General features: G+C 39.7%; 1 protein-coding gene across 1 annotated transcript in view; it reads left to right on the top strand.

The window, feature by feature from the left end:
* Positions 1-20,958, top strand: part of Scgdelta (sarcoglycan delta) — a 140,554-nt gene that overhangs the window by 112,236 nt on the left and 7,360 nt on the right. Inside the window, exon 4 of the mRNA XM_043415913.1 lies at positions 14,583-14,883. Within this exon, the coding sequence (XP_043271848.1) occupies positions 14,583-14,883 (301 nt within the window). The remainder of the gene's footprint in view (positions 1-14,582; positions 14,884-20,958) is intronic.

A 20,958-nucleotide genomic window follows, 5' to 3' on the forward strand; every position in this document is an offset into this window, starting at 1 on the left:
AAATATTTATTTCCCCGACATATCGAATGGTGCCGAATGGGAAAATTGTTTCGCAGTGAAGAACTCCTTAGAGACGGAAATACTTCGGAAATACTAAAGGCTATTGTAGACGCTTCGATACATACCTCGAAGCGCTAAACAAGTAGCAAACAGAAAACAGAATCCGACCAAGCTTTCGCGATATTTTAATGGTGTTTAATATTTCCTGCGCGAGAGTCAGACCGGCCGATTCCATTAGGAAATAATGCATCGTGGTCACAGTGAACTCTCGAGTTTGTACCTCTCCGGAGCTCGTGTGTCTGTATGTGTGTGTGTGTGTATGTGTGTGTTTACGTACATACACATGGCGCTTAAGAGTTTGACCTAACCCCCGACATCGACTGTTTTATTCATTCAATTACGTTCCGACCTTCGGGTTTGTAGTATCGCGAATCTTTCAACGGTCCGGAAAACGGAGTGAGAGAGGAAAAAAGAAACGACGAAAGAAATCGATAGTTCAAGAAATCCAATGGTCAAACGCTGGCAGTCGAAAAGCTGTCAATTATTTGAGCTGATACTGACGAGTCTAATGACGCCAGTATACGTGCGTCATACGAATATAAAATGTGTTTAATGGCTCTCGAAGACTTTTGGGTAATTATTTATTTCGGGTAAGTTCGAAGGCAGGTTGTCGAGATGATCAAGTTGCTTCGGAGACGATGAAGCACAAATTTTTACAAAATTGAACGAAAACAGTGGATGCATGTCAATAAATATGGGAAACTTTGAAACACTAAACGTTATAAAATAAGAAAATTTTGTTGCTAGATTGGTTTCAAGTTCTCATAACTCGGCGAGTGATTTGCTTGAAATACTGGAGATGGAATTGTTTTTCAACTTTAATCCAAGTATAAGAGAACATCGTTTGTGAGATGGGGCCGAAACTTCGTTTTTATTTCCGACAGCGACAAACGTTTTTCTGTGGAAAATCAAAAACACGAGGGGAGGGGCGGGGATGAATAAAATTCCCGGCATATCGAAAGTCCCGCGCGCTGGAGGGGTCTCCAAAACTCCAGGGACACCGGGGAGAAAGAGATGAAGCGAAACAAAGAGACGAAAAAGTGAGAAGGAAAAATAGAATGAAAGAGAGCGCTTCACATTCACAAGTGATCCGGATTTGCCTGACGATTGAAAAAAAAGCACGGGACGACAAGAGAGAACCACAAAAATGTCAATGTATATAGAAAATCGTGTGAGCCACGAGAAAAGAGAGGGCGTTGGTCGCGGCGAACCCCAGATAAATCTTCCTGTCGATAGCTCGCGCATCGTCGCGTTCGGATTAGAGTCTACGTTCACACCTCCAGGACACTCGAGCCTCTATGGGGACTCCCTCATAAATTCCCGCCGCGTCCGCACCCCTTCAATCCACTCCTGTTATACATTTAACTGCTTCTATTGGTTCTTTAAAACAATTTGCGGATAACTGCGAGAAGGAATATACAGAGTGTCACTCGGTGCTGCGGCGAATTTTCACAGAAATCTCCACTCTGATTATAACGGTGCCTTCATTACTAAACCACGACGAAAATAGGAGCGTTAATCTTGTCTCTGCTTTTTCCGGCGACGCCGATTAGTCTCGAAATAGAGTGTTTGGAGTGTCGCTCTCGAACGTTATAGAAGCCACCGCAAGGAAACTCAACAAAAATTGTATTTTTTTACGATCGAAAAAATAACCCACCGATCATCGATAAAAAGCGATCGAATTTTTCGAAGATCCAGTCGATCCGCAGTACAACTAACGAGAATAACGAATCACGGAAAACAAAGATCTTGATCAACTAAAAATGGGGGAACGTACGAATAAAGCGCTCGAAATAGCGTTTAAAATTTCGTGAAACTTGCGATATCGATGCGCTAAACTGAGCACGAGCAGCTGAATACGGGGACGTGGAAACGCGAAACGAATATCATAATTACCTCATAGAAAATGCACATTGCCGCGCACAATCTCAAAACGTAAGTTAGCGAATATGAAGAAGTCAAGTATTTCCCTTCAGCGAAAACCACCAGGGAACCGGGAATAACGTCCATGCAAGAGACCGTAATGCTTCGTGTGTATACAATCGTCGACATGTAGAAGTATTTATATGTATAGATGCATGAAGGATATGGGATTGGTGAGTCTATATAATACACTCTCTTCGTCGCTGTATAGAGTACTAGCGATTCGGGAGAATGCCAGCGAGCACTTTTGCCGTTGCTACTTGTATATAGACCTGGAGTCCGATGGGAAATGTCAGTGCGACGTCTAAATATATAACGTCTTCTCTCCCGACAACGGCAGGCATTGCAAAATCCTAGTCTATTCCCACCGATCTCCGGCCCCGAGTATTCCACAATATGCGAGCATCCGGTCTTGAACCTGTCATACTTTGTTCCATAATACTCGAAAACTTAACGAATATAAATCCGTTAGAAATAGTCGGAAATTTCTCGACGTTTATCAATTATTTGATTGCAATCGATTTTATAAAACTTTCTGATAATATTTGTCTATTTCGGTTTTGTGTTTCAGGTAGAACGTTGATTTTATGGAATATTTATTATTTTTTCTAATTGCTCCTTAACGTTTTCTGATTTACTATTTTTGCTTGGAATCTTTTTACTCAGAGTTGATCGACTTTGTACCCGAGCCACATTTTCATCTTTTATTATTACAGATCAGTCTCTAAAAGAAACAAAAGTCATGCAAAACGAATTAGCCTTTCACATTATCCTCGATTTGCTGACCCTCATCGCCTAGCGTTATGGCTATTTTTGTTTTCCCTTCGACATTTACCAAAGCTGTTCCGTCGGTCTATAAAGCACAAGTTGGCGAAGCTTCCTCCATAGTCGAACACCCGAAACACGTAACTCCGTCGGATTAGATGAAGCAGGGGATAGATAACGTGATAAGAGGATGAAAGTTGGAGAAATATCGAGTTTTCACGTCCGACGATCGACGGGCCGGAGAGAACGCGGCATGGGACTTAAGGCTGGAGGTTGTGTCGGAGGGGGAGTCGCAGATGTGCCCGTACAACTTCACCTCAAACCTTGAAAGGAATAGTCTCGTACAAAAAAGAAAGAATGAGAAGGCGAGAGCAGTCAATCGCTCCCCCTGCCTCTTTTCCTTGACCCCTTAACGGGATCATAGAGAGTGTGACTCCTCGTTCCTGCCTCGATTTTCCGGGTCTCAGTACTGTACTGAAAAAAAAACCGTAAACAAAAAACCGAAGACAAGCCAACGTCAGAAAAGCAGTGAAGAGTGGGATTGAAGTATTCATCAAAAGCTCCATCGAGAAAAAAGTATTTCCGAAGCCAATAACACGGAATTCAAGACTTTTCTCTTTACCCTCAAAGCCCATTGAAAATGCCGAATCGCAACAATCGATTTTCTTCGAGATCAGATCACCAAAAAAGCGTATAATTAACAGCTTGGGCTTAGGCTGCATCGGGATTGTTTAAATAATGAATGAATTTGTTGCCCGGAGAGAGAACTACGTAAGCATCCCTGACGAGTGGTTTCTACATGAACGCACTATCGCTCCCCATGCTGTAGGTGGTATATAATCGGGCATTGTTCGCCCGACCGCCTGTGGAGGATGGGATTACTCGTCGGGTGAGATTCATTATAGCACTAGCGGATTATTTGAGACTACAAAACGGATGCCAAAATATATACATTCATACGCTATTGCTTTGGACAGAAAAATTAAAAAAATTAAAACAAAAACAAATTTAAAATATCCAGGATGTTAGCCGCATTGGCCAATTAGCATAATACAATTAACCTGGCACTGCCAAGTATCGAATTGCTTTGAACGAGACAATTGGAAGAATACCAATTTTTAAACATGCCTCTTTTAATCAAATATGAATCTCGTTTTATTCAAAAAGCCTTATGGATACATTATTTTATAATGAATCCCCGGCAAATGAAACGAGTTTCATTAAAAATTGTACATGCTCGATAAGGAATTGTGCATTTTTTTCTGCGTTCAATCGGCGATTCGCGGCAGCGGTCACGAGTTTTATTGGCTTAAATAAATTTCCATAAAAGTGCCACCGTCGATTCCAAATGAGTAAGATTCAATTCATAAAATCTGCGGTGCATCAAATTCGCTTAATTATTTGAATAATTCCGATGAAAATATGACAATTCGAAACCTCCAGCACATATACTAGCTCGTGCATCAATCGCCGAACGGGCAGCAGATTCTACGAAATTCGTATTCGTGTCGATCAATTGAAATTCGAAAGAAATTTCGACACCGGTGGTTCTCGCTAGATCATGCCCGCAGGATCGTATTTTACGGCTGTCTCAATTGGATCGATTTTTACTTCCTAATTAAAGATATTATCACTCTAAATTAATATCAGAGATATTAAATCGAAATTGTAAATAAATTTTTTCAACTTACTTTGCGGCGAATGAAATTACAAGCCATTGATTCAACGGGAATCCCATCACTGACTGAACCCAAAATTTCATTCGTCCCTAGCTACAATATTATAGTTTGTTGTGTAAAAAATCGCTTTAGAGAGTGCGAAGGGAAAACACAAAGAGAAATTGATCAAGAAAAAAGTGTGGATAAAAAGACAGAAGACAAATAAAAAGAAATGGGCCAAGCCAAAAAGAAACAAAATACCGAAATAAGCAAATGTGAGGTTACGAGTGCTCATTTTACCAATTTCGTTCAATCTTCAACGTAATATATCTTTATTACAAGTGAGACAGTCGTCTCAATTTTGTTATTGTGTACGTTTTTCATAAACTTCGTAAGAAGCGTTCATGCGTTATACGGAAAGATAAACGATTTTTTCGCACAACCCTGTGTATTTTTCTTCATATTTAAAAACGTTTATCCAAATAACCAATAAGACGAATCCTTTAAAATTTGATATACGTGTCAGTCGACTACGCATTTAAACTCTGCGTAAATTTCAAGACTTTCTTTAAAAAAATCGTTTCGTGCATGAACTACCTTAAAGCGAGAATCACTTGTAGGTCATCCGGCCTAGTATCCGAGGAAGTCGCACGGACTTGTGATTGAAGAATCCACTCAATTTGAAGCAGCAACATAAAGGAATGCATTTAAATTATCATGCTTCTCGTAGAATCCGTGGATATTATTCAGAGTCTGAGAGCAACGTTATGAAAACATGAGGAAACGTTCGTATGTATAACTCATCACGTTTCTCCCAACTTTGCCTAACGCTTTTGAACAGTTTTGACTTCGCGTTTATTTAGAATGCGAGAAGTGAGGTTAGTAGATGTGACAGCTGACTGATCTTTGTTCCCGAATCATTCTTGCGATTCTAAGTTAGCCGAGTCTGGACTTTTGGTTATAATGGATAGAATGATAGTGTGAAAATCAAGTGAAATTTGTTTCGAAGGTTACTGACTTCGTTGGAGTTGTAGTATGAAACTATGGTGGAAACGGAGTGAGCAATAATTTCTTGTTAATCAACCAACTGAATTAAAAGCAGAATGGTTTTGGTTCAACAGCTGGTACCATTAATTCGCTGATGCACGCTTTCTAGGTGCTTCAACAAACAGAGGCTCAGCTCTCAATTACCGGGTTGACTGACACGACTGGCAATCGACCGGATGAATAAATGAAATCATTGATTCGGACGATATTTCGTTGCATCAACATTCGTTGAGCCTTCAACATTGAAAGCCCTGAAGTTTTGTTGATTCGACCAATCGCTCGATGCAGCATTCACAAGTTATTCCATTGTAGCACAAAAACATTTTGGTGTTCTTAGACGAACTGAATTTTTCAGTTGTAAAAAACAATTTTTTTTACGGTGACAAATTTTTTTCTCACTTTACAAATAGCAGATCTATGAGCTTTATAAACAAGCATTTATTTCATTATGATGAATACTTTCGACCAACACTCTCTTGGCTAACAATGAAACTTTATTTCGTGAGGTAGCGCTGATATATTGATAGCTCCAAAGTTTCCCAAGGCTTTCTCAAGATAAGGGCACACAGAGTAACAGTTCCAATTACAATGCAACCGAAGTTCCCGCGGTTTTCGGACACAGCGCAGTCTATATACGTGCATATATATCTACATAAGCGTGCGTGGAGTCTGCGGTGAAGTTGGAGAATGTGGAGACGTGTTTGGAACGCAACTGGGCTAATACGAGATTACAAGATTCCGAACAGGGTATACGTACACCTTGTGCGGAACATACCAAACACGTTTTTTCCCCCTCACTTTATCATTTAACCAATCACGAAGGAAATAAACTTCAAGTTTCAAACTGCTCCATACCATATTTTCCAAGTCCAGTCATTCGCGGAACAATTTATTTCAAGTTCTTTTGGCAGTGGTTTATCACTTTCAGGTGAACATATCTTCAACGATATTCCGACCACCATGTAACAGATTTGAAACATCATTTGTGATGAAATTTTTCCTTAGGGAACCGAATAATTCTTTCAAGATCGTGCACGTGGTCCCCCAACCCCTTTGACCACGTTTTGAGAGACTCGACCAAAAAAATTTGCCCTCAGCTTTAAAAATCAGTGCCAAAATGTCTTCAAGTCATTCCAGCAAGTCAAATACCCGGACCCGTCCTCGATAACTTGGAGTAATAAAAATCTGATACCACACTTTCTGGTGTGAGGATAAAGAATAAATTCCGGCTTGATTTTTAGTGAACGCCAAAGGGAAAAAAAAAATTTGTGTTTACGGTCTATGACAACAATGAAATTCGATGATGCAAGCATACGCCATCGACTCCGGTTGGCATCCTCGTTGAAAATTTATTCGAGTCCTGGGGGAGAACAGTATGCATTATCTGGTGTTGAATGTTGAATCGACGATGATTCGTGTTCGCAAATCGTAACCATCTAGACGACCTATATGTGGACTTGTGTATGCTTGCACTACTGAAATATTAATTTTCAAAATGATTTTGGATACGTTAACCACAGTCGAGTTGTTTTCATGGCTATGTATAACAGCAGTACATGAAGGAACAGTCGAGCGCTTCCAACATATGTCCAACAGCTTCTCTGCGATATAAATATGTCATTAAACGTTTCATCGCGTGATTTGGTAGTACAATGTGTATTATCATATGAAATATAAGTATATTGATGTACGATTCTATACAACAGGACACATCAAGTATTGAAAATGAACTTTTTCATGATTATCGCAGCTCGTTTGACATTTTCAAATGAAAAGAGTTTCGGTGTGACCGATTTTTTGGTATTTCGAGTTGAAAGATTTTCTAAATCGTTTATTTTCGTGAGTCGACTTGGGGCGTATTGTAGCTCGACGTATGCGACATTTCGGGGTCGCTTTGCCCAGAAATTTTTCATTTTTTGAATTTCCATTTTACTATTTCGTTAACTGATCCATAGTTTTGTGGTTTGAGATAGCAAAAAAGCGAAACAAATGGAATAACAGATAACAATAGAATGGTCCATGTCGGACTCGTTTCGAGCGCTTTAGGGCTTTCGGCACGCAGAAATTGAATGGAATATCTCATCGAGGTATGGAGAGACAGGGGTGTCTGTCTCGCAGGATCGCGGAGCCCTGTGTACCTCCCCGAGTCCCCCGCTCCGAGCACACAATTGCGCAATCCCGCGAACCTCGTAACCTGCGACTATTCGTTCGAGCGAAAAGGCTTTTCGTGCTGCACGACCAGTTTGATCAGTTCTCTCCCTTTCGTTCTCCATGTCTCTCTTTCGATTTTATAATTTACTCGGGCACGACTTTAACGATACGAGCCGTTAATCTCCGAACGATTGGGCTGTAAATGCTTATACGCTCGTTAAACACACCCACACCTGGTTACTATCAGGCTCGCGGGAACGAGAGCGAGTGAGAGAGAAAGAATGACGCCCACAGAGCGAGAAAGAGATGGGAAGGGAGGAAAGAGAATGGGGTATTTTATGTCGTCCAGTGGATTGGCTTTATTAACAGGCCTATTTCACTCCTATGCATCGTTAATCCGCTTTTAAATGTACCATGCCAACATTTACACTATATAACCCTATTTTTACTTCAAATACTCGTGAAAATTCGAGAAATTCCATTTAAATCAGAAATATCCACATAATTTATTAAATCCAATGTGCTCCGGATGTTGTAGATTTATCTACGCCCACACGGACGTGAACACACCGACATAATTCTCTATAAATGGGACTAGGGATGTCAACAGGTCTCTAAAAGAGAAGCAAACGCTATATCTACGCTTTATGTCTGTATAACTGTACGGAGCATACTCACGATGTTTGATCTCTCGATTGAATCATACAGCCAATATAACTGGCCACGTTTACGCCCTCTGTTGGTAAGCCCCTTGGGAAATATAGAGCCTGCTCGCTCAACGTGCTCCATCGCGTCTTCACGATAGGGCACAGAGCAGCCTTACGACTTCTTAACTTTCTGATATCTGTGCTACTGTTACCAGACTCCTCTTTCTCTCTCCCCACATATATAACCAGAGCTTCTTATCCCCTCTTGATGCTGTTTTATACACTGCTATAGCGCCCTGCACTCTGTGACTTTTATCTTTCATTCCATCGTACTGCAAACGATTATAATTCATCAACTGATTGTCCGTATGGGAAACATCAAAGAACGAATTCTCTTCAGTCTACACATGAAATTAACGGATCTGTCGGATCGGATAATTGTCATTATACATTGGAATAATAACGAATCATTTCTACTGCTTCGCAAATGACGTTAATATTATTAGAGATATTATTAAAGTTAGTGATGTCATTCATAAGGATCGAAATTAATTTCTTGAGTTGTTAAAAATATGATTTTTCGACATATCGAAACTGTGATCCGTTCCAGTAGTCCGAGAACCCGGCTAAGGTAGATCATGCCCGTAGGATCGTATTTTATGGGTGTCTCAATTGGACCGATTTTTACTTCCTAATTAAAGATATTATCACTCTAAATTAATATCAGAGTTATTAAATCAAAATTTTAAATACCTTTTTTCAACTTATTTTTTGGCGAATGAAATTACGAGCCATTAATTCAACGGGGATCCCATCACTGACTGAACCCAAAATTTCATTCGTCCGTGGCTACAATATTATAGTTTGTTGTGTAAAAAATCGCTTTAGAGAGTGCAAAGGGAAAACACAAAGAGAAATGGGTTAAGAAAAAAGTGTGAATAAAAAGACAGAAGGCTATGACAGGAATGAGTCAAGCCAAGAAGAAACAAAATACCGAAATAAGCAAATGTCAGGTTACGAGAGCTCATTTTACCAATTCCGTTCAACCTTTAACATACCAATCGTCTCGAATTTTTTCCCAGACCTTCATTATATACTTTATTGTTATTGTGTACGTTTTTCATAAAATTCGTAAGAAGCGTTCATTCGTTATATGGAAAGATAAACGATTTTTTCGCACAGCCCTGTGTATTTTTCTTCATATTTAAAAACGTTTATCCAAATAAATTTGATAGGCGTGTCAGTCGACTACCCATTTAAACTCTGCGTAAATTTCAAGACTTTCTTAAGAAAATCGTTTCATGCTTGAACTACCTTAACAACTGCATTCGTGCAGAAATTCGTAGGAAAATGGTTTAGATTTTGTGTACACTTGTGTGAAAATTTCACGGAGCACATATGAGTCCCGATGAGTTCGAGCCAGCATCAATGAAGTTCACCAGAAGAAACATTTAACGGCCATGCATACTTCTTTACGATTTTCCATAGTTTATCTGCAGAGGTACTTACGCGTATGTGCACGAGGTTTCGGCACTGTCGATGCTCGAGATGCTGCTACTATTGCTCGGTGGTCGCAAGTGGCACTAATCTGTTGGCTCGTGTCTCTTGGTCGAACCCCAGTAGGGGATCGAACGCCCTGCAGCCTCCTGAAATATTTAGTGCTCTGGGACGACCAGAAGCGACACAAGCTTTGGGAGCACGGTGTTACGACGGAGTAGACCCGGCGAGGGTTGCCATCAAATTCGTGTATGTCTCGACGGTTGGCAGACAAGAGAAGGGCTCATCTTGCGTCATTAAATGTCTGCTTTCTACGAGGACTTCCGCCTTTCTGATATTCCTCGATGTTCACACATACACACGCACCGATACATGAATGGATCCGGTCGTGAATACATAATCGCAGCAACATTGCAACAGTCTCGCTCCACGTGCAACTCCACAACGGTGCGGCAAAATTTCCCTTCCTGGATCAAAGTTACTCGCACAATTATCCCGCGATCGTCGTCCTGCCTAATTTTTATTCCTTCTTATCGCAGCTTTACGCGATTCGGGCGAATTTGAGTCAATGTGATAAATCTCGATCGTCGTTCGACGGCTTTTTCACGCATGACTATTCACTGTCGTTTGAACCGAATGTCCGGAACCATTAAAAATGAATTTATGGGTTCAAGGCTCTGCAAATTGATGACGCAGTGGTGCAGAGAACAGAATCGAAAATGCTTCTTTTCATACCCACTTATCCTCACGAGAATAAAGTGCATGCAATTTTAAGATGGAAATTCAGATGATTTTCGTTCCCTTAGAACCGCCAGCGACAATATTATGAATAAACCCTCAGGAATCGATTTACAGAATTGAATCAGGGCTTGTTTGATGAGACAGAGAAAAGATCGCAGGGAAAGGGATTAAATTGCTGGAAATAAGAGAGGTGTACTTATTTGTAGTTGAATGCGAAGAAAAGCTGATGCTATTAGAAGACCAACGAGAGACGAGGATGAACTACAGTTGATGTGCTCTTCAACGAGAGAGAAAAGTCACGTCGTCATTCTAGCTTTCGCGTATATACTTTTTCTTTCAGTATACGATAAATGAGTGAAACAGAAAGCGAGAAAGATATTACGATGCCAGACCTGGTGGAAAACGAGTTAGTAACGAGTTCGGTAATTCGAAAACAAGCGCCTGGTGCGTTCACTCGCATTTTCACAACTCGTGCTAAGAAGTGAGATAACGGTAGAGAAGAGAGCTCGTTATTCAACCCTTTCACCATCCTTTTCGTATCGCAACTCCTCGCTCATCTTTCAAGACTTTTCACGCAGACTTGTCACAAGCTCGATACAGATTCGCCCCTTTTGAGGACCGTTTATAAAACAGTGTTTTTTCACTATTTCATTGCTCGATTAGAAGAATTCCTGTGATCAATTTAAAAAAATAAGAATCCTCCGTTACCGATGCACTTGAAATTACTTCGTAGTGCTCACATTGAAAAGTGAGAAATAATCATTCAAACAAACCTAAACAAATAAAGCGCATTAAGTCTTGGCGATTGAGGGATTATTTGTCAAACAATATTACAAAATTGCAGTTTAAAATTGCTCTTCGACTGGCACTCGACGAGTGAAGAACAAGGAAAATAAAGCACGCTGGGAAAAACCTCATTCGGAGCTGCACAGGGACGGTGCACCGTCGTTTCCAATAACAAACACTGTACAAATTATATTCGACAGGAGGGAATCAAAGGATTATTGTTCACTTTGTATTCTCATCATTTTCGAGGTTAATTGCATTATTAAAAACCCCAAATTCCTTCCTTTTCACCGTTCAATTTAAAATTCTCGTCCCTATCCACTCAAGATTGATCGTCAAGGCGAAAATGCATGATAATCAATGAAAAAAAAACAAAGAAAAAGAAGGGGAGGAGGCTGTATAAATTCTGTGAGTATACGGAGTTGAATATTCTTTCACATATCTACTTTCATCGGTCGTTTTATTGTTGTCGTTTTATTGGTATTCTGATTGGCCTCTAATACGTCTGAATGTGCCATTGTTTACATCTAACTTTCGACATTTGATGATCACATATACTAGTGTACCTGACAGAGATGCTGTCCTGAGAAGCTATCTGACAATATTTCTGCTCGTATTATAATTTTTATGCTTGAAAATGCCATATGTGTTACCAACCACAGCTTCCCTGACACGATTCCAGATTAGAAACAAATATACAAATTCGGCAAAAATTAAAAACGAGGGGAGCTTGTTTCCATTAACTTAAGGAGGGTGGCCACGTTCGTCAAATTGATAAGAAATTGATCAAATTTGGTGATAATGTTCTTCAACATCAAGTGCGAAGACACAATTTTTTTCAAAATTTTCTTCTGCTTAGTTATCGAGTAATTACGGATTAAAGCAGATTTCTTATGCCCGGAATGTATACCTATATATATGGAAACGCTATGCTTGTACACTTGAACTTTAGTGATCAATTACTCGATAACTGTACAGAAGAAAAATCTTAAAAAATTTGTACTGTCAAATTTGGCCCTAAAGAATATGTTCACCAAATTTTATTAAATTCTTATTATTTTGAAATTTTTAATGTATTTAACATGGTTTAGCATGGCAACATTGTATCGTCGGTAGCCACCCTCCTTAAAATACGACTTAAAGAGAAGAATTTTGCGAAATCGAATTTGGCTAGCCGATGTCACATTAAAAAGTACAGCTAAAAAGAACTAAATGGTTTTTCTATATTAAAACAACCACATATGAATTTTAATTTTCATGGTATGCATTCATTATAAAATTGTTTGACGTACAAGCAGTTGAATGCAATTAATGACTTTATTTATTTAAATTGCTTTGTCAGAAAATTCTTTAAAGGATGATTGAAATACACTAGAAAGCAGCATTTACCAATTGAAATTACATGAACATGCTTATCAAAATCACCTAGTGTAAGTTCGGTTAAATTTGTATTTTTTAACAATTTGACAAACATGATGTATTTGTTTAGAAAAAGCGACAAGCCTGAGCCAGTAAAATAAACAATACTTCTAGTACAGTTTCTGATTTGAGACCGTAAGGATAAAATACATATATTGTTCATACGCTGTTTTTCGTTTGTTTGTATCTCTGATTTCGCCGCGTATATCTTCAAGAAGATTTTAATTTGGAAATCTCGACTTTTTTCTTTCAGTTCGTCGGTGCTGGTGTGTGCTTTTTTTGTTCGTTTTCTGCTGTCTTCCTTCTTCGTTTCTTCGTATTTTTAGTCTGTGGCATATTGCCGTAGCGTTCTTTGGGAAGCTTCATGCCCTGCGAAAGGCATAATTACCCGCAAGGGATAAAGGGGTGTGCAAGGCGAGGCGGGGAGGGGGGTGTGCATTGAATATTTCAGCTTGGTCGGCTACAGGAAAAATATAAAACGAAACCGCGAGCCGGAGCGAGAAGCCGCTTCGTGAAAGGGTATAAGGGAAGTGAGTCGAGAGCCAGAGGTGGCTGAAGTTGGGCTACGAAAGGGTGGAAAAACGAAGAGGCGAGGGGGAAGTTCGGTCGGTCTCGGTTCGAGGCCTTCGGGCTATACGGCCAGGGATTAGGAGAAAAGTTATGTCAGGCATTTTGCGGGTAGCTTTGCATAAGTTCTACCTTTCCCGTTTTCCTTTTACTATCTCTTTCTCTCTTATACTTTCTTCCTCTTTTACTATCTCCCTTAGTTACCGGTTATGCTCACGCCAAAAACTCCGAGTGCAGTGGAAGCGCTTGCTCCTGAAGAGAGGACACGCGAACCTACGTGTGTGCGGAGATGCTCGTGCGTCTATGCACCAGGTGTACGCGTGTGTATTTCAAAACGACAAAGTGAGGGGAGAGAGAAAGTGGGAAGGAGGAAGCGAAAGAACGAGCGAGAGAGAGAGAGAGAGATAGAAGAGTACAAAGCTTTGCCGCACCGCGGGCGTCAACTCTCCGTCCTCTAATACTTGGTAGCCCCGCGCCGCCCTTGCGGCGGCTTAACACTGATTACTCGGACGCTAATTTGCAAATAAGAAGAGGCTTTCTGTATTCCCCAGACTCTTTGCCCCACTCCCTTTATATCCTTGTGTGCTCCGGTGGTCATCAAGAGTTCACGTTTCTCTGGCTCTGTCGCTCTCGTTTAGCTCTCTGCATTATTTAGTTCACAAGGACGATGTCGCGCCACTCGTACCCCTTCATGTGTGTTACTCCGTAAATGTACTTTTTTTAGAGATTTCCTAATTGAAGACTCCAATAATAAAAAGGGGATTGTGAAAACTCCCGTGTTGTGAAATAACATGCAAACACTCGGGTTTTTTCAACCGAAATTTGCCAAACATTTTTGTGAGTCTGTAAAAAATGTGGGCAGAAAAAAAATATTTTCCACGTGCGAAGAAACTTTTCTGAATTGAGAGTTACTGTGAAATTTGCGATTAGAAATTCCCGATGACGTATCACCGAAATTATTATAAGTTTTGAATCAAAGATTTGGAGTAAAAATTATATGGTTTTATAAAAATTTTCTTTGGAGTTGAAAAACGAATTCATGACCTGAATATTGTTGCTGACAAGATGAACGCACGATTTTATTATATTATAGCAACGAGTCGGGATCGAGTACGTACTTTCGAATGCAAATATTCATTCCCACAATTGAAAGTTTTAGCAGTTGCGAGTTGAAAAGCAAATATTTTGGAATTCCCAAAATTTCGAACGATTTTTTTAATCCCTTTTTGTTTCAATTGAAAGTACTAAAACAGTGAAAAACCCACTTTTGAAGGGTTTACATAACTCAAAATTAATATAACTTCATGTCTCGTTGGTTCAGAATGCAGCGTGGGCAAGCGAACTGGTCAGATGAGGCGGGGAATTCAAACAGCATGACTCGTCAAATTCAAACCGAGAGCGGAACTGCAACGGCTGGAGGAGCAAGACAAACCCCAACAACGTCGTCCAGAACGTGCACACCTCAGCACGACGAGCAACCCCATACGTGTAACGGTTTTAGAATCGGCCTCTACGGCTGGAGGAAGAGATGTCTCTACTCTCTCATCCTCGGACTCATGATCATGGTCATACTCAACCTGGCACTCACGCTTTGGCTTCTCAAAGTCATGGAATTCAGTTCCGTAAGTATTTATCAACGATATTCACTTCCCATGATGTAGCTGCGAAATCAAAATGCTTCGCAGAGCAATGAAAAGTACTGAAATTTAATCAAATTCGACTGAAAGGGCGTAGATTTTGAGCGAACTTAAAAAATTTTTTTTAAAATAACTTTTTGGTTAATATTTACAGTACTTATTTTTGCTCAAAATGGTCCTAAAATTTCTTTTCAGCACTATTATCAACAAAAAATGACATGGGGTTTCATTTTAAGGAGAGGAAAGGTACAAAAACCAAAAAAAAATTTGAAACTTCAGTTTCTTCGCTATTGTCATCAATCTAAAATGAACCCAACATTTTGACGACTTTATTACGATTGATTTTAAGAATGAGGAAGGTAAAAAAAAAAATACGAAATAAGGAAGACATGTTAAAGGTCAAGAGTTGAATGGGTTTGGAACAATGAATACTGAAAGAATGAATGATTGCAGTAGCTAAGAAATTGAAAATTCGTTCATAAAAACAAAATTTGGTAAATATTACAAACAAAAAAAAACAGGAAAATTTACCAATTTTTTAAATGTTAACCACCGACACTGAAAAATGGTAATCGAGTTGTCCACCGGCAAAACCGAGTCTCAATCATAACTCGTACGAGCGAGAAAGTTTCAGGCATTTAAAAACGTGCAACTTGTCTGAATCCACAAACACAAAAACTCATCCAAAGAAACCGTTGACAATCACAATTTCCTGCCTTAATACTTTGTGAAGAGGACAACATTTTCCATAGCAGGAAAGCGAAAGAAAATATCAACCGAAAAGAGCGAGAATAAAACTTTCGGTTTTTCCACGATTGCCAATCGAGAGCGAAAAGGACAGCGACCGAACTATATATTTTATACAAACATATGTATACGTACTCAAAGCAAGGGAAAGACCGGTAACTTTTCGACAGCTATTAAAGCCGACTTATGTCTTGCGGCTTAAAATTAGTTTCGCTAGAGTTACCACGCCAAAATAACAGAGGCCTTGACGTCGTGGACTCGCTCCTGTATAACATTGCCCTCTGGTGCATGTGTATCTATTGGCGGTGGACAAAAGGGCGGAAGAAACATCACTTTACGTATTAAATCGAGTGATTAATATACCTTTTTGTTTCCACATTATGTACACCCACGTTCCTCATTCCTAACTTACGTATATACATAAATGGAAATATAGGGGCCTTTCCATGCTTCATGGACCGTGTTCAGAGTGACATTTTCTTTCGTAATGAGCCTCAATTACAGCTCACTAAGGGGGGCTCTCCAAACTTTTCACACAAAGGAGAAAAATTTGCCGATTCAGCAAAAATTTGGTTGTTTCAACCATTTCATAGCCAGAGCATTATGGACGTTTCGAAGCGAAAGTTCGTGATCATAAAACGCAGGATTTTGCACGATGCGAAGAGCCTTAAAATGCAACCGAAAAATAATTATTTTCTAGACAAATTTATAAGAAAATCTTTGAAAACTGATAAGAGCACCGTGAAGAATGTCGTGCTAAAAACAGAAGAAAATTGACATACTGACTTCGATTGCCCCCCGCAACGAGTGAAGAGAATGAGAAATCGAAACTGCAAACGTGGCCGGATTTGACGCGAAACGTCTCGTATATACGAAGGAGAGAAGCTCGAGAGGAACAGTGCAAGCACGCACCAGCCTTCATGAAAAGCTGTCGTTTCTCTCGGAAGCCCCGCGGCGAGGAGAGCAAGAACACTGCGAGAAAACGAGGATGAGAAACAAGAAAGAACTATTCTTAATATAATTTTCCATAATTACAACCCCACGCCCTAATTTATTTATATCTTTTTATTTTCTATCTTGTTTCACCGTTATCTTCTCGAAAATAAAATATCTTTGTGAAATTAGTACTGTTATTCCTCCATTAATGGAATCGTGCTGACCGAGACGAAAAAATCGATTCGAATCTAAATTCTTTTCATTTTATGTCACTATCAGAACCTTCGAGTGGCACAAAGATGATCAAGTTCTCAGCTATTTCTGTCGAAGGAGCATTGTAAGGTTGTTCTGCTGTTCCATAAAGCACTTCAATAATTTTGCATACGAAACGATGTCAAAGGTCAAAAAGGGCAAAGAACAGTGGGTCACTGGAACTGGTTCAATGACTCGTTCCTCGAATAACATGCTCGGAAAGTCCTGGCCGCTGGCTTCTTCTTAACTTGGATCATTAAATTTACAGCTCGGTAGATCCATTTTTAGCAGGACTCTATCGTTAAAATGAAGCGCTATGTGCATGAATTTGATAATCTTGCAAATGGTTGGAACGAAAATGTGATAGACTTTTAATACCCCGAGTATATGTTATCGTTTTAATGAGATTATAGATCACTCAATTCACTCCAGAATCCTGTTCATATTCGGTACGGAATTGGCAGATGTAAAATTCAATAAAGAAATGCAAGGATTCGAGAATCATCTGAAATGCATTCGAAAGCCGGTGGCCCTCGGAGCACAGTGCCTTGTATTATAATTGGTAAAATGTTCCAGTTTTTCATTCAATTAATATTCCTGATTCGAGAATCGCTCTCGGTTCGCCGTGTGCCCACAGGCGCTTCTGCTCCCTCGTCGCGGATCGATTTTCGGGGCTAAATTCGACAGGAATTGAGTATCAATCCATGAGTGAAAAGTCGGGATACCTGAGAAGGAAAGGAGAGGAAAAATATGTGAATAGAGGTGAAAAGAGAGAAAAAGGAAAAAAATGAGAGAGCCAACGAGTCAGGGTAAAAAGGAAGAGACCGAGCAAAACCCCGGGCTTACGCCATTTCTCAGTAAATATCCCATGGGAAATGTAAGCTCTCTCAACCTACTTATTTTTCTTCCTGTATTTTCTCCTTCCCCTTCCGCCAAACTGAACCAGTGAAGCACCCTAACCTATTCTGTCTCGCCAGATTTCCCAGAGCCTCGTTTTCTCAACATCCGTTTCTCTATATAAGATGATAAAAGCAACGTTCTGCCTTACTTCCAATTCTGAATAACCATTTAATTTTTACTGCTGAAAAACAAATTTGAAACGAATTCAAACGGCCACCCAAACCCCATCGGCATCAATTCGTTATGTGCATTTTATTCCAAACACGCGATACTTTTGCTTCTTTATATTCTCTCTACCACACTCCAGCCACCTTACCACTTATTTCTCAATCCAATGAACATTTTTTCCTAAACCCTCTTCACGAACTCCTTTGAAGCTAATGCCAGGAGCCATACCCAAAAACGTCAGTTTTACTCAAAGTTCGGTCCCTCGAATCCAATACCAGAATCTTTGTATAATCAAATCGAAGTGTGAACACAACAAAAAATAAAATTGTGCAGATTTGCAATTTGAGGGTTCTTTTATTACAGATTGGCAAAAGAAATTATTCACCGTTAAAGTAGATCGGCCGTTCTATGACTAATCAAGTTAGCTTTATGTTGATTAAATTGAAGTCTAAATTATTAATCAAATTAATAAACACTTATATTGAGAATATTTTTATCACAAGAATGAAATAAAATGCTTTAAAAACATCATAAAAGATCAAATTTATACTTTACCTTGACTAGTTAATGGCTGAGTCCGACACTCTAAATACACAACCAAGGGAACATTATTATTGTGCAAAAAAAAAAGTTTATATCGATGTAATGCCACCGAGAAAAAAATGGTCAATTCATTTAAAAGAAGCGAAGCTTTTTAATTTTTTTTTTTTACTGAAGTTCCTTTACTAAAGTTTTTCATGTTTTCTTCCAAGCCCCGTAAGGTAATATTTTTTTTTAAGGAACAAAATCTGTCATAAATAATTTTCTTCACGATATAAACTTTTCTGAATCTCGAAACCGCATAATTTTTTCCCAATTAATATTATTGTGAGTTCTCCCATAGAGTACCGTGTTAAAAACTCAAAATTGTAAATGAAATAACTCAAAATTTTGTCCCGTAAGAGGCCCCGGATTATGCTTATCGTTATCAGGGGGGACCTTGAACTATCATTTACCGCAAAAAAAGTGGACCTCCACCGTGCTTTATCGCGAACGATCGAACTCCTTTAAGAATCACCTTGCGTAATATAAACGCTTGATTTATGACAACGCGTGTTGTATGATTGGTCTTCCAAATCCTTTGGAAGCATTTGCAGAGATTTGTGGACAAGTTTAAAAAATGTGTGCTCCACTCGTTCTCCGGCGTGAAGTCGTTCGAAAAGCGAATCTCATGCAATATTTTAAGTTGCAACATAGCTGAGGGTAAATTTGAGTATTATATCGTAGGGGGTTATGCAGAGATTAGATACGTCCCCGGAATCGTAAAGGTTGAAATACAGCATGCACACGTTTTACAAGATCAATGTGAGCGAGGAGGAATCGAGAGAGCAAGAGAAAGGGCAGTAAATATAGTGAGGGAGGGTGGGAGGGAAGAGTGTTGATGCAAGAGATCTCGCATGGTATAAACGAAAAGACACATTATGCCGGACAGCGAGCTATATTGGCAGTAAAGGCTTACACGGGTGCTCGTATCAACGAGATAAAATGATGCTCGTGAATACGTGTAAGTCTTCTGGCGATGAGAAAGTCTTGCGGCAAGTCAACATCATCTCTTCAGTTCCCACGTTAGTTCGACCCTCATAACCCCCTATCTATAGATCTACCTTTGGGTATAGTTGGTCTTTTGACAGTGCAGACTGCTCTGGTACAACAGAGCAAAGTAAGTTTGCATATACCTTGCCAGGACAGACCTTCCCTTACCCAACCTTTTCCTCTCGACTCGCTAAACCTGCAGTAAAGGATATCCATTATAGTGTCGAGCCACCAAGTGCAAGTGCAATATACCTGGCGAGCCAGTGCCATGAATTTAAAGCACATATAACGCATGTATAAGCGTGCATGAACGTCTATCCTTCATCTCACAATTGTCTTTTCAACCCTTTTATCTTTGCATTTTATCTCCTCATCTCTCTACATTTATCTCTCAGTTTCCTTCTCCAAAGGCGCGCATTGAGCTGACGATATGTGCGCAATGAGTTTTCATTGCGCTGCTGTACTGATTATTGCACAAGAAATATCGGTAGCTGCGGTTGTGGCGAAAGGGAGTAAGTCCCGTGGCCCATTACGGGCGAGAGTGTTTGACCTTTATCTTTGAAGGATTCGTTGATTGAAACGTTCTCGTAGCTTTGTAGCCTCTTCGTTTGACTTATCAGTGATTCATCGTTTAAAGCTTCGACGAGCCGAGAAAAAAGCACTTTGGTGCGGATAAATATTGTAATACATCTGGAAGAGAGTACGATAAGCAAAGTGATAAATTCTATTGCCATTCATTCATTAGAACCGCGAATGGAAAAAAAACACGTTGATTGGAATATTGTGAAAGCACAAGGTCGAAATGTAACCGTGTTACGGGTGGAATTGAGGCAATATAAATCTTTTATTTATAGTGAAATATTTATAGATTGAACGACGGATTGTGAGCAAGAGAAAAATACGAAGCAGCGGAGACGATGAAGGAATGGAATATTATAGTAGTGATATAGCGGCGAGGCAAGAACGGCACCCGGGGTGACAATTCAGTGGGTATGCTTGCTGTGGCTGACTGCATTAATGATGCCTCCAGGCCATGCCGGAGCTAACCTTAGCATAAGAAAGTGAAAGAGAAAGAAAGAGAAAGAACAAGGGAAAGAGAGATGAAAGTCAAAGGCATTAAATATTACGCTGATATTTATTCAATTGCTTTCAGTAGAAAATATGAAATATATTATTATAAATATAAAGTTAGGTCGAGTGAGCCTCTGGAAGAATGACTCTCGAAGAAACGTGAGCTGCTTTAGGTCCGGAATTATATCTTCTTTCTTTTCTTCCAGAAGCTCTGTATGTGATAAGATCGTCTGACGTAAATGCAGCTTTACTACTTGCTCGGCTTCTGCTTTCTCACTTCGTCCCATCGCCCTTCTTACGATCCTCTGCAAACGCATTTTCAAATGAATTTTAAATAAACTGCGATATCACTTTGGAACGACGAAGACAGTATTATCCATACTCGCATAACTTTATTTATTTTGAAATTGTGAG

The sequence above is a fragment of the Venturia canescens genome, chromosome 1, assembly GCF_019457755.1.
Source record: "Venturia canescens isolate UGA chromosome 1, ASM1945775v1, whole genome shotgun sequence".
NCBI lineage: Eukaryota > Metazoa > Arthropoda > Insecta > Hymenoptera > Ichneumonidae > Venturia > Venturia canescens.